The sequence below is a fragment of the Notechis scutatus genome, chromosome 1, assembly GCF_049901735.1.
Source record: "Notechis scutatus isolate UNSWTSFEM ecotype Mainland chromosome 1, rNotScu1.2, whole genome shotgun sequence".
NCBI lineage: Eukaryota > Metazoa > Chordata > Lepidosauria > Squamata > Elapidae > Notechis > Notechis scutatus.
Genome location: NC_142009.1, coordinates 253,606,371 through 253,621,729, shown reverse-complemented (window position 1 = coordinate 253,621,729; position 15,359 = coordinate 253,606,371). Strand labels below are relative to the sequence as shown.

General features: G+C 38.7%; 1 protein-coding gene across 7 annotated transcripts in view; it reads left to right on the top strand.

Moving 5' to 3' along the window:
* Window positions 1–15,107, top strand: part of BBOX1 (gamma-butyrobetaine hydroxylase 1) — a 41,715-nt gene extending 26,608 nt beyond the window's left edge. For all 7 annotated transcript variants that reach the window (XM_026664768.2, XM_026664766.2, XM_087951080.1 and 4 more), the window contains 4 exons: window positions 6,692–6,797; window positions 9,650–9,846; window positions 10,695–10,861; window positions 12,595–15,107. In XM_026664768.2, coding sequence (XP_026520553.1) covers window positions 6,692–6,797; window positions 9,650–9,846; window positions 10,695–10,861; window positions 12,595–12,761 — 637 coding nt within the window. In that variant the 3' untranslated portion in view covers window positions 12,762–15,107. The remainder of the gene's footprint in view (window positions 1–6,691; window positions 6,798–9,649; window positions 9,847–10,694; window positions 10,862–12,594) is intronic.
* The last annotated feature ends 252 nt before the right edge of the window (window positions 15,108–15,359 follow it).

The following is a 15,359-nucleotide window of genomic DNA, read 5'->3' as shown; positions in this document are numbered from 1 at the left end:
ACACCTCAAAGCCACATGACATGATATTGACTTTAAAAATACCAGAACTATCGCCAAAACTGAACACTTCAACAACAGAATAATCAGAGAAGCCATAGAGATAGAAAAATGCCCACACAGCATGAATAAACGAGATGATACCTCCCGCCTACCAGCCATTTGGGAACCCGCCCTCACTAACAAACGAATACCTAACATGAAGAATGACACCAGACCCACACCCACAAGGGCCACACAAGATGCTACCACCACACCTCCACGAAGAAAGCAGACTCACACCCACACAGATGATGAGACACGACCACGGACCAGAAGTCGTACCGCAGCTGCATCACTACCCGCTTCAAACCCCTCCGACCCATACATGAAGCGAACGGACGCCCACCATGAAGATGTTTGTGGCACAACCACGAACGCGACGCCAAACAACAGGATCACAGCTCACCAGCTCAAATCCCCCGGCAACTAAGACTAACCTGAGCACAACCAAGCCCCCACCTGAACAGAACACATCCCCAGCCAATCAGAACACAACCAAGCCCCCACCCAATCAAGTCACACCCCCACTAGCAGTTAAAAGGAAGAAGCAGCTGCAAGCTCACATTACTCCAAGAAGCACAAAGCTGAAGACACAAGCCTGAAGATGACGAATGAGATTTCGTCGAAACGTCGCCAAGACACTTCCAATTTTACGCGGGAGAAAACCCGAATAACCAAAGATAGATAGATAGATAGATAGATAGATAGATAGATAGATAGATAGATAGATAGATAGATAGATAGATAGATAGATAGATACACACACACATATACACACACACATACACATACATATTTTATGACACAGAGAAACAACATAGTCTAGTTTGGATGTATATATGTACATGACTACAAAACCGAATCTTGCGAGTTCATCTTTCGGATGGCATAAGGAACAAAGTTGTTATAGAATCTGGTAGTCCTGCTAGAAATACTTTGAAACCTACTCCCAGAGGGGAGCAACAGGAATAGACCATGAAGTGGGTGTGTGGGGTCTCTAACAATGCTTTGAGCTCTAAGCACCTGGTGCTTGTAAGCAGTAGCCTGAATAACGGGAAGCAAGCTTCCTATAATCTTCTCGGCTGTCCTTATCACTCTCTGTATGGGCTTTCTATCTGAACCATTGCTACCACCAAACCAAACAGTGATGCAGTTTATTAAAATACTCTCAATCATGCCTCTGTAAAAAATGGCCAGAAGTGAAGGAGGAAGAGGTGCTCTCCTCATCCAATGCAGGAAATGCAGACACTGGTTTGTACATTTTACTAAGGGTGATGTGTGGAGGGACCAGCTCAGATTGTTAGTTATCTGCACCCCCCAGACACTTAATAATATTAAGGGACCTGGGGCCAAGGATCTCCCGTCACTGGGAACCCCCACCAAATGCACCTCATTTTTTTTGAAGAATGGCCGGGTAAAGGGTGGCCTACTGCTCAGTGATGGTATTCAGCCGGTTCGCACCACTTCGGGCGAACCGGTAGCAAGGATTAGGCGTGGGTCGCCAAACAGATAGTAACTTCTAGCTGGCCATGCCCCCGACCTGGTTGCTGCTCGCTCGCTTGCCCTGCCCACCCGATGCTTGCTCACGCCACTCGCCTGACACTAGCCCACGCAGTCACTCCTTAAGGTATTTCTTTTTTCCCCCTTCCTGACAATCAGCTGTTCCTACAATCAGCTGGAATTCCCCTCGCTTACTTACTGCTTCACCCAGGAGGCTTCCCTGAGGCCCAAGAAGGCAACCCCGCTCCATTTTTTGCCTTCCTAGGCCCCGGGGAGGCCCCAAAATGAAGTGTGAGGGGGTGCTGCACGCACACACACACCCCAGGCTCAGTTTCTGCCTTTCTAAGCCCTACGGAAGCCTGGGAACTAAAACGTTCCCCCCAGAGGCTTCCCTGAGGCCCAGAAGGCCCCAAAACAAAGCATGGGGGAGTGCTGCATGCCCCCTTCGGCTGAATTTTCTGCCTTCCTGAGCCCTAGGGAAGCCTTCTGGGAGCAAAAATGCCCTCCCCCAGGAGGCTTGCCTGAGGCCCAGAAGGCCCAAAAATGGGATGTGCTGCAAAAAAAAAAAAAAAAAAAAAAAGCCACGTCCACCTGGTCACATGGCCACGCCCCCTAGCCATGCCCACAGAACTGGTAGTAAAAAAATTTGAATCCCACCACTGCTACTGCTGTTCATAGAATCCAGACCAACCAGTGTGTACCTTAGTCCTCTGCCTATGGGTCACAAAGGATGCAGCACCTGATGGTCTTGTCAATGGCCTTTCCCCAATGACAGTCCCCATGGAACAACTCTAAGCCAGGCCCTAGAGCTGGTGGCCAAAGCTGCAGTGGATCTATGCCGGAAAGGATTTCTGGAGCCAGAACTGGTCTCCCTCTACTAGCTGGGAGGATGCATTCTTGGCCATCCCCTACAAGTAAGGGGTAAGAGGAAGTCAAGGCATTTGCTGGTGCTTAGAAGGCACGAGGGTTAGGGTTAGTCCACAGTTGATCAGGTGGAGAAGAAGAAATGTGGCTTAAGTTATGTAAGGTACCATGCATTTTTAAATATATGTTTGATTGTACTTATGAACCAAATGGACTGACAAACAGCATCTTAGAACATAACCTGTTCATAAAAGGATTGTTTGTATGTTGAGGACTGGAAGAATATGTACATCCAAATTCACTCTAATGTTGAGAACTAATAACGTAGAGGTTTTTTTTTATCTCTCATTTGTCATGTAGTTACTAATGGAGAGGAAAAGTAGTTGTGAATATTTGAAGGAAAATCACTACATCTTCATCCCTTAGGCAGAAATGGTTTGTTATAAACAATAAAATTGTAGAGTTCTCTATGGTATTCCACAATTAAACCCCGAGCTACAGATATTGTCTTCTATTGGAACAATAAAAATTGGAAGTCAGAGCTGTTTGTGGAATCTATGCAGAAAAACACTCTCAAAAATAGAGAATAAGTCATTATGCTCCAGCAGAAGATACTTGGCACTGGATATGCATCTCATGTTGCATTTTCACCATGAAGTAAAAGGCCATTTTGAAATAGCCTCTCTTTTTTTCTGGTGATTTCAGGATAAACTCAAGTCTACTAACTTAAAAAAAAAAAACATATTAAGCTACACAAATAAAGGGAAGGAAGGAAAGAAGGATAGTTTTTACAGTATCCTCCCTTGCATTTAGAGAAAAACGTACTGTTTATTTTATAATTCTGTCTCATTCGTACAAACCCCCAAACCCATACATGCACAGAGAGAGGGGGGGAAACCAATTACAAAATGGTTTAACTACTTGGGGTTGAGTTAATTGACTATGACCAACCAAGTTAAGCTATACTGAAATTCCCACAAAAGAGCAAGTTAATGTTTGTTAAATAGAAGAGTTTGTTACGAGTTAAAAATAGCAAAGCAGTGGTTTGGAAAAATTATTTCTGCCAGTTGACTGTAACGGATAGTGAATATGTGATGAATTAAGCAGGCAATGTTCGGCAGAGGATTAGCCCAGTGGGTGGGGACGACGAGGAGCAAAATGCACTGAATGAAGTCTGTGTGCAACAGCATAAAATAAAATGATGTGAAAAGGGCTGAAATTTAAAGTTTCAGGAAAGAGGACGGTGAAGTTTGTTTTTTTTAACACCCAAAAAACTATATCATAGTGCACATCTCTTCCTTAGGTAGAATGGAAGTTTCAATTTTATGGTAATTACACACGTTCATTTCCTTCAGGATGAGAAAGTTACTGAGAACTTTATAATATTTCTGTATCATGGCAAAGTCGTACATCTCCAAGGATTGCATATGAACACCATGCTGTAATTCAGTGTCCCTCATACCATCTTCAGTATGATGAGGTTCAATATTTGGAGCATGGACTACTTTTCCAGCCAAATCCTGGACAACCTTGAGTCATTATTCTGTTATGGATACAGCTTAATTGAAGATTGCATACTTGTATAGTTTTTAACTGTGGCATACTGACTGGAACCTTTTTAGATCTAAAAGATATCTCTCTGGTTTTAGTTATGCTACAATACATGACCTGCATAGTTTTTAAGGAAAAAAAGACACAAGCACTTATCAACATGTACAAAATCTTTTCTGTATCTAATTGAGCACACTTTGTTGTATTTGAAACTGATTTCTTCAGTGTGTGAGGACGCTTTTTAAAAATTGTATCAGAATCCTTTTGACATTTGAACATTAATTACTAAGCCACAAAGATTTGAATTATTAATGTATTTCTTTAAATACAATGAATTTAATAGACTTTTAATGATCTTTTTTAGAAGGAATTTATTTATTTTTGGGGGGGAAAATTAAACAATTATGCCATGTTTAGTTTACAGCTGTCATCTAAGTAACATATCTAAAAGAGGCAAATACTATAGAAATTTAAGGAGCGTTTGAATAAGACAGATGTAAATAATTTTCAAGTAGTGAACTAATAGAAGACCCTATAAATGAAAGGGACAGAAATTAACCAATACAAACACATTTGCATTATAATTACTATGAATGTCATTGATCATTGTAGCCTACTAAATCAAAATTCATCCATAATTTCTTAAATTTTGATCAATAAATGTTGTGCAAACTGATTTATGGCTTAACATGACATGTAAATCCAGTGAATTGTGCTAATTGTTACAGAATTACTAACTTTATATATCTATAAGCCGTTGCCAGTTAAGCCCCTGGCAGATTGCTTAAGCAAGTTACCTCTTCCTGAGTTGTTTTTCTCTGCAGTGGAGCACTACCTTAAAGATTGCTAACTCCAAATTACAAAGCTCAGCTTATCACAATATTTGATGGTTAATATGCACCTTGGTTCAAAATGATTTTTTAAATTATCATTTATTGCCATTGCATTTACAAATGATTGCTAAACAAGTCCCTAAACTTAGGATCGGATGTACTTCAAATCCATATTGTCAGCCTTTCTCAAAGTATACAGCCTTTCTCATTCCTTTGCCAACCCAGACCCAGTTTGTTTTGTTCATGTTTTACCTTCCTCACTTATATATAGGATTCACATGAAGACAATGGGATGTTGTGGGATTCCTAGCATCTTCAACAACATGATGTGACTGACACAATGAAGGAGCTTTCTTATAATCAGAGCAACACATATACTAACATACATACCGTATATACTTGAGTATAAGTCGACCCGAATATAAGCCGAGGCACCTAATTTTACACAAAAAAACTGGGAAAACTTATTGACTCGAGTATAAGCCGAGGGTGGGAAATGCAGCAGCTACTGGTAAATTTCAAAAATAAAAATAATTTATTTGGGAAACGATCTCACTATCATGAAAGGTTTAATTGATTAACTAACCCAAAAGAAGAAGATGATGATGACAGCGGGAGGCAGGAGTCACTCTCTTCCCCTCCCTCGGAGGCCCCCTGAGTCAGGAGTCACTACCGCCGGCGCGCCCCAGTCCGCGCCTCGCGCTTTGCGGTTGGGAGTCGCTGGAAAGGCAAAGCGCTTTTTGCCTTTCCCTTCCCGGCTGGGGCTGTTGGGAGTCGCTGCCGCCGGAGGCCGCGACTCCACACCATTTTTTTTCAGAGGGAAATCTGACTCGAGTATAAGCCGAGGGGATTTTTCAGCACAAAAATGGGCTGAAAAACTAGGCTATACTCAGTATATACAATATATATACTATTTTTTTGTATATACAATTATATAGTATTCATCAGCTTTAATAGCTCTTGTTCTAACCCTTTTCTAAAACCAATTTGAACATTTCCCTTTCTACACAGAACTGTAATCTGTGTTGGACAACCCTAAGCATTATTTTGTCAGCATGTGACATTAGGGATATTGCACAGTAGTTTGCACACACTGTTACATCACGTTACTATATTCCAGTAAATAGATTGACATCTTTCAATCTGTACCATTCTCCAAATTTATTTGAAATATCCTCATAAAAATGTTTATTGATTATTATTTTTGTGCTTGTCATATTTTTGTGGCCTGTAGCCTTCTGATTTGGCAATGACTGGAATGTTGATCTGACTTCATCCTCTAGTATTAGAATTTCTTGTAAATGGGGAGTATTTTCTAATGTATACTGGATATGGACAAATGTACTGTACAGTATTTCAGTATATTTCATCTTTTTTGGATTTTCTTGGAATTGGTTATTGGCATCCTTTAGCATGCCAATTTGAGATTGGAATCGCCTTCAGTGTTCAGAAAAGAAAAACAAATAGACTATTATAGTAATTAGCGATGCAAAGCATTGCCAGTTAATTGTTTACATGGATGAATACAAATAAAAGCTCATGGGATATTATTTTTCAGGAAAGGGAATTTCAGATCTGAATATTCCTTTCCAGATGTGTTATTAGTTGCTTTTCCCCTGAAGGAAAGAGCAGTTTTGCAGGGTGAAGAAGAAGAAGAAACTCAAAACCCACTTCTCTCTTTTCCTTGCCACCTGTGATTGCAATCATTACCCTCCCCATCTTAAATGATGATTATCTGCATTTTTTAAGTTTAATAAATAAAATGATAAAAACAGTGAGGCATTGGTACTTTAATGTGGATATTAATTTTATGATTAGACAGTTTTTGGATCTGTATAATTTGCATCTAGATTTTACAGGCAGATTATTATAGTTTTATTTTTCCTTTCTTGTTCCTTATAAAGGCCTACTTGGCAAGTGCAAAACAAATTGGATGCCAACAATGTGGCGTACACAACTGAGAAGCTGAGTTTTCATACTGATTACCCTGTTCTACAATCTCCACCAGGGGTAAGAGAAACAAAAAATAAGGCAGCAGTAAAATGGGTGCTAATAGCATAGTAATATGTAAAATATTTTGATTAGCCATGTATTATGTTATATGAGAGCTAGTTTGGTGTAATGATTAAAGGCACCAGAGTAGAAACTGGGAGCCCATGAATTCTATTCAGGGAAGACCAACATAAAAAGAAGTGGTTTCAAAGAAAATGTAAAACACACCAACATTGGCATCTGTGTCAGAATTTCCCATAGGACCCAGTTTACAACTGTGTCGTGAACAGTAGAGCCTCTCCCGAAGGTCCTGAATGTTTATATAGATAATGGTATTATTTGAGTTAATCGGATTCCAAATTGTTTAGAGCTTTGTGAATAAACACAAACATCTTGAACCCGGCTCATTAACACAGTAGAACTCAGACATGCTTAATCATCTTCCTAGTGTTTTCTGAACTAATTGCAGTGCTGAACTATTCCCAAGTTCACAAAGCACATCATCATAATAATCCAATTTTGAGACGCTCATTGCAGGAAATCTAATTGTCAAGCTCTCCAAGTCCAAAAACAGACAATTTATGAAATGCAGATAGTAATAGGTAACTGTGCCTCTAATGAAGAGGACAGATTCGGGCTGCATTAAGAGAGGGACAGAATCAAGATCACGTGAAGTGTTAATACCACTTTATGATGTCTTGATGATACCACACTAGGAACACTGCATCCAGCTATGGTCATCACAATGTAAAAAAGATGTTGAGACTCTAGAAAGAGTGCAGAGAAGAGCAACAAGGATGATTAAGGAACTGGAGGATAAAACATATAAACAATGGTTGCTGGAATTGGGTATGTCTATTTTAATGAAAAGAAGGACTAGGGGTGACATGATAACAGTGTTCCAATATCTCAGGGGCTGCCACAAAGAAGAAGGAGTCAAGCTATTCTCCAAAGCACCTAAGGGCAGGACAAGAAGCAATGGGTGGAAACTAATCAAGGAGAGAAGCAACTTAGAACTAAGAAGAAATTTCCTGACAGTTAGAACAATTAATCAGTGGAACAACTTGCATCCAGAAGTTGTGAATGCTCCAACTGAAAGTTTTTAAGAAGAGTTTGGACAGCCATTTGTCTGAAATGGTATAGGGTTTCCTGCCTGAGCAGGGAGTTGGATTAGAGGACTAGAAGACCTCCAAGGTTCCTTCCAACTCTGTTCTTATTCTGTAAATTCAGTAAATTATGAAAAGTACAACCCATTGAGAACAAGTAGTTCTTGATTTGGGAGCCATTGGTTCACAAGATTCCACTACAAGTGAACTGATCATCCAGTTCACTCCTAGGCTCAAATGCTTCTCTTGATAGTGGACAACCTCTTCTGATTTAAATTATATCTTGCTCTTAGTTCCCTAACTTCGGTACAAATAGCTTCAAATAAATTTTAAATAGCACTGGTGATACAATAGCATTTGGTACCAGATCTTACTTCCAGATATACCTTTGCTTCTGCCGATTCATAAAAATGTATGAGGTAAGCAACCTTGTACTCATTCAGACATTTTACAACAGCTGCAATATTTTGCAGTTCACCATAGTTATAGGGCTGATGAGACCAAAACATCTGGAGACCACTATACTGTATTGTTTGAGGTTAGTATTTCTCAATTCCGTTGTAATCAGCTCAGGTGTAGTCGCAGATGCACACAGTTTGTAATATTGTGTTATCTATAGTGTTAATTTATGTCACATACCCTGAATTTTTAGCTGACAAATCTATTCATGTATTGTGTAAGAGTGAACATTGCATTAAGAAGATTCTAAAGCAGGGGTGTCAAACTCACGTTGTCACAGCAACGTCATGTGACGTATCAGGACTTTTTTCCCCTTTGCTAAACCGGGTGGGGGTGTGACCAGCACGTGACGCATCCAGCCAGTGGGCCAGGAGTTTGGCATCCCTGTTCTAAAGAAATGCAAAGTTGACATCATTTAAGTCTCCTAATAGAAAACAGGGAAATCTGAAATCTACACATGCAGCAGTCAGAGCTCTAATTCAGTATAATCATTTTATTTACATTTATAAGAAGCTCAAATGGTGCAAATTGGCCTTTATGAATATCAATTCTGGTGAGGTTTACATTGATTCCAAGTTATTTTCTACATAAACACTTTAAATCAACCATGTACTAAATAACATTCAGCTCAAAATGCATGTTACTGTAATAACTATACAGTGTATTGCAGAGAAATGCTTAGAATTTCTCTGATGGACTCATAGGAGAAAACCCATGATGTTTCAGTGGAGAAAATGTATACGTATTTCTGTTCAGTATTTTAATAACCTACTGAACTTCTAATACTGCCCATATTTCCTTCCTTTCTTGCTGTATTTGCAAAGATGGGGAGATTAATGTGGTATGTGTGTTGCTGTAGGAAATTTTTACTCAAGGCCTTCAAACAATCTGTGGTATCATACTTTTGATGGATTAAGCAGATCATGTGCTACTAAATAGATGCCATTTTTTCAGATTTGGGAATTACCTTGAAAATTCATTTAGAGGTTGTACAATACATATGGTATGGCAATCAAGGGGAAGTTTTTAAATGGAAAAGAAAAGAAAGTTCATATTTTAATTTATGCCAAGAATCACACCAAGATATTTCTTTCAAATGCTTGTTAGGGTTTTTAAAAACATAGTTTTAAACAAAAAGTTTTGCCAGCAGTCTTTACAATCTCTTCATGTTTCTAGTTTTGGGATTTGTAAAGAAGCGTGTCATGTTATATAATAATGAGACTTCTAAAGACATTTATGATATAAAATAAAATGTAGAGCATAATGCTGAACTTATAATAATAACCTGATGTTAATTTGTTCTAGATTCAGCTTCTGCATTGTATAAAACAAACTTCTACTGGAGGGGAGAGTGAAGTTGTGGATGGATTTCATGTAGCCAATCGGTTTAAGGAGCAAAATCCTTATGCCTTCAAAATCTTGACCTCTACATTTGTAGATTTCACAGACATTGGAGTTGATTACTGTGATTTTGCCATGCAAGCCAAACAAAGAATTATAGAGTAGGTAACATTGAATGATGTGATATCTTTTTATCTGATGTTGTCTAGGTGCTTATTCCTGAATTGCAATCAAAAGTATCTTTTTGCTTTATTTATTTAGCATATTTATATGACCATCTATCTCACTGGTGAACCCTGGGCAGTCAGTTTTATTGAACAAAATAAAAAATGCTAAGGCTATGCCTGCCACCTTGTGGACAGGAATACAAATCAGTTTTTTAAAAATGTGTGTGCTATTCATATTATCATATTGAGAGAGTGGATATGGATGTATATGATATGTTATGACATTATTGAAATCTGCATGTAATTTTGGTTTTTTTGTTATTAAAGCCCTCAGCAAAGCACTTTAACAAAGTACTGCTGGGTGGAAAAAGCTTTATAATGGGCAAATGGTTGGTTTAATTTCTCCTACATTCATTTTAGAGGATTTCTCCTACATTCATTTTAGAGGATGACATTTTTCGTATTAAAAGAGGTGATAACAATCCAATGTCACACTAAACATGTAACTGTATAAACCATAATGAAGCCTCAAAATTTAAAAGCAAAACACTTGTCTCTGCCAGGATGAACTAAATCTATCTAGTTTTGCTTTCATTTTAACTTTTCCCTAATCTCAAATTTATAAGGAAATGTTGGGAAATTTAATTGCTTTATTAAAATGAACCGGTCAAATTCTCAGTTATTTACCATGCAGCAGTTTATTCATTTTAAGTCTCATAGTTTATTCATTATAAGGTTTATAAGCCTAGCCCATTTAAAAAACCAGCGAATAAAGAATGGTGTTATGTAAAACTGTTGAAAAATTTGAGGATAACCTGAATTGTTCTCTCATTTCCCAACAGTGTTGATGAAAAGGGCCAAGTGGTTCGTATCAATTTTAACAATGCAACCAGAGATACAATATTTGACATACCTGCTGAAAAAGTAAAGCCATTTTATGCTGCTCTTAAAGACTATGTTGGTCTCCTAAATAGCACGGATTATAAATATTCATACAAAATGAAGCCAGGTAGGCCTGGATGAAATGGTAATCAGATTTTTTTTCCAGTTGATGTAAAAGTCTTTCAGTAGAAATAGGAAGAAATATACAAACACTCCTTCAGAAAATTCTCCAACTATTAAGGGCTCCAGGCAAAATCTGCTGTTCTGTTCTATAAATTTGTATCCCATGTCATTCTTTCATTAATTTTTTTATTAGCCAGAATAATAAAATTCCTTATTTACTTATCTATGGAGATTCTCAAGCATCCTGGCCATGGTTGTCCCAAAGAACTAAAGAAGTTTCTTGGATGAGAAGCCAAATGTTTTTTTTTAAAAAAAAACAAACTGAAGAAATCCAGTTGCTTTCTGGAAAAAGCACCTTTGGGACTTCTTTTTTACTTCGTTGTCAATCCTCCCCAGCTTTTAGGAGAGAGCCAGGGAAGGGAATGGGCAAAGGAAGTAATCTGCCTTCAAAAGTTGTGGGAGCTTCACCACTGGAAGCTTTCAAGAAGAGACTAGACTGCCATCTGTCAGAAATGACAGGCATCTCCTTCGGGGGGGTTGGACTAGATGACCTACAAGGTACCTTCCAACTCTGTTATTCTGTTATTTTGTTACATAAATATTTTCTTTTTTGAATACCTATCACATGCAGTGCTCATTTTTCTTAAAATGCATTCTGAAGTGATAGTGGAGATAGAGAGATGGACGCACATATATACAAATGCATCTGAAGCAAATTTCTCCAAATAGCAATAAGACTCCAAATAGCAATAAGCACTATACCACTTTATAGTGCTTTACAGCCATCTAAACAGTTTACAGAATCAGCATATTGCCCCCAACAATTTGGCTCCTCATTTTACCCACCTCAGAAGGATGGAAGGCTGAGTCAACCTTGATCCTGGTGAGACTTGAACTGCCAAATTGCAGGCAGCCGGCAGGCAGCAGAAGTAGCCTTCAGTACTGCACTCTAACCCCTGTGCCACTGTAGCTCATTTGCATATTAAGTGCATTTGGCAGTGCCAGGCCTACTTTGGTTGAAAATGATTAGCACTTCAGTATTTTGCACTTGCGTCAGAAGCACCGAGGCACTTCTAGGTTGAAAAATTAACCAGTGACATCACTGTTGCCCTGAGAATGCCAGCTGGGGCTCCTTTCATATCCCCGGGAGGAGCTGGAGTGAAGGACGAGAGCTTAACCCGCCCCATGGCAGCTCTCAGTTATCAAACATGGGCTTGCTAGCCTCCTCCCAAGCAGCCCAACCACCCAGGCCACCATGCTCCTAATACTTCAGTAAGTGGTCATGAGAGAACTTGAATGCTATCAGCCAGCAGGCCCCAACATTTTGGCCACCAGGGACCAGTTCTGTGGAGAGAGGTTTTTCCGCAGACCAGAGGGGGCGTTTTTTCGTGTGCTTCCTGCATGCTGTTTGTGTGGCCCGGTTTCTGGCATGCATGGACTGGTGCCGACTCATGGACCAGGGGTCGGGGACCCCTGCTATAGGCTACACTGAGAAGTTAGAAAAAAAATCTCAGAAGAAAGCAATGACAAACTACTTTTATTTATTTTGAAAAAAAAATGCCAAGAAAACTGCATACCAGTGCAATCATCACAAGTTAAGCTCTATTTAGAGAATTATTGGCTTCAGTAGTTCTAAATATTGTACCAGTAAGCCTTTCTGTTCCATCGTATCTCTAATTAGTATAAATGTATTTACCACAGATTTTATTTTAAAATAATCCTTTGCCTTCTTTCTAGGTGACATAGTGGTATTTGATAATTGGCGTTTACTTCATGGTCGGCAGAGTTACCAGGCAGGAGCGGAAACATCCCGTCATCTTGAAGGAGCCTACGCAGACTGGGATGTAGTAATGTCAAGGCTCCGAATTTTACAAAAGAATGTTCTGAGGAGACAGTGCCTTTGAAGCTTGGACTAAGGAGAACTCTTAATCTTTGCTGGGATTGGATGATTTTTTCCATAAAGGAAAATGAACCTGATATGTTTTCAGTTTATTCAGGGCATTCCTGAATAAGCTGGGTGTTGTCTATCCTGTTGGATATGCAGATAATCTCTTAAACAAGGAATAACTTGGGTTCTTACAGGTAGTCCTCGACTTATGTCTGATTGCTTAGTAACCATTCAGAGTTACGACATACACAAAAAAAGTACTGCCCCCTCCCCTTTGTGATTATATTTTGGGTGTTCACAACCTGCCCAAATTTGCAGCCATTTGAAGCATTTTGCAGTCATGCGATCACTATTTACAATATTTTTTGCCAGGAACTTGTGCTTATCTCTAAATCATTCTTTGCAGGCAATTGGTTCATTTAACAACCTTGGCATTTGCTTAATGACTGTGGCATTTGCTTATTGACTGCTTAATGACCTTGGCATTTGCTTAATGACTGTGGTAGATTCACTTAACAATCATGGTGATTTGCTTAATGACTATTGTATAAAATGTAAAAATAAGTTGGTGACGTGATGACCCGCTTAACAACTGGCATGATTTATGACCATAGTTCTGGGCTTAATTACAATCGTAAATTGAGGACTATTTGTACTATGAGAACACATAGTTTGCCCTTTCTTGCTAATTAGAGTCTGGGCAACTTCCCAGTTTTCCAAAGAATATTGAAGAATAGACTAACAAAAACTAAGAATGGCATGGAATGTTGAAAACCTTTAACAAGATACCGTCCATTTTGGAGGCATATGCATTAGCACAGAGGATAGCAAAGAAATCAGAGGTGGAATCGGAAGTTCTCTTTATGAACTGAGAAGTCCATCGGTATTAATCCTCTGAAAATCAGGTTATTTTCTTTTCATAGCCTTAAAAGTTAATCGTCTGTCTGATATATTTTTTTCTGGACATGTTTGTGATTTTTCACAAACGAATATAAGCTGAGTTATAGGCACAAACCAAAACAACAATTAACAAAAAAAACCAAGGATTTTTGTTTCAGTTTTTGAAATAGCAATATGTTGTTCTTATATTTGTGTGCCTTATGAACACCAACATGGGATGCAGTGGCTCAGTGGTTAGGAAACTGCATCTTAGATAGTTAAAGATCTACAGCTCAGCGGCACAAGACTGAGTGCAGTGATGCAGAGTGAGCGCCCATCACTTGTCTCAGCTGCTACCAACATAGCAGGTCAAAAGCCTGCACATGCAAGTAGATAAATAGGCAACGCATATAAGCCTGCAAGAAGGTAGCAGTGTTCCGTGTTTCACTGTACATTCTGTGCTGCAATGTGCTGTCATGCTGGCCACATGACTGCAGAAATGTCTCCATATAATGCTGGCTTTTTGGCTTAAGAAAGGGAGATGAGCACTGCTCCCTCCCACACCTAAAATTGGTTACAACTATAAGGTAAAACCTGTGGGGACAACTGAAAGGTGTTTTTTCGGGAGGCAACTGGACTTCCTTGTTTTTTCTTTCACATTTCACTTCTCATCCAAGAAGCTTCTAAGTTTCTTCAGCTCTGACAGGATAGTAGGAAATGGAAGGATTTATATTCCTTGCACACAGCTGGTCATTTGCATCCATTTAGAGGGTTGTTGAGGCACTTGGAGGTTTATCTGTGTCCTCAGGGTCACCCGAGCAATGCTCCTGGTTCCTGTAAGTCTGCAATTTGAAAAAAAAAAATTGAAAAAGCACATTTGGGACAATCATGACCTGGATGACTGAAATTCTCTACAGGTTTTTGGCTGCAAAATTGGGGATGAGCACCCTTTGAATGGTGTGGGAGTAGGAATGGATTTCCAGAGAAAAAAATCCAGTTGCCTCCTCAAAAAGCACCTTTGGGACAACCATGACCTGAATGACCGATGATCTCTATAGACCGTGGAGAAATCTTTACCTCTTTTTTTCTTATGTACACCAACACATTTTATTTTGCAAATGAGAAGTTAAAACTCGTGTGAAACAAGCTAGGGAAACTTTAAACCTAATGAAGTCTTACTAAATGAATATATTCAAGCAAAAATACATATTGTAGAAATTATAGTGAAATTAAATGTATGCTTTTTACAGCTCCTGAAATGTTATAATATAGAATGGCAACAAATTCTTGGAAGAATCAAACCACTGTGCACAACATACTGAGTTTAGCACAATGTAGGAATTATTTTAATTATGATTCTTTCTAATGATATCTATCATATGAAATGGAATAGTGCCTTGACTATTTTTCAAAAGTGACTTAAAAGAACTAAGATGAATTTCTTTTACACAAGAGTAAAACTTAGTAAAGAATCTGCAGTGGATACTATTGCTGTGATTAATTTTTATGGTGCTTTTTCTTTCTCTTGACTTGCAGCAAACAGTTGCAAGTGGGAATATCTTAACCCTTTATTGAACTGTCATTTATTCCCCCGATTCAATTCAATTCAATTTATTGTTCTGACCAATGGTTGTAACAAATAAATATGCACAAAATATTAATAAAATATTAAAATCTGCAAAAATCAGTAAAAAGCATTAAAGCAGTATTATTGTAGCAAATACAATATTAGTCT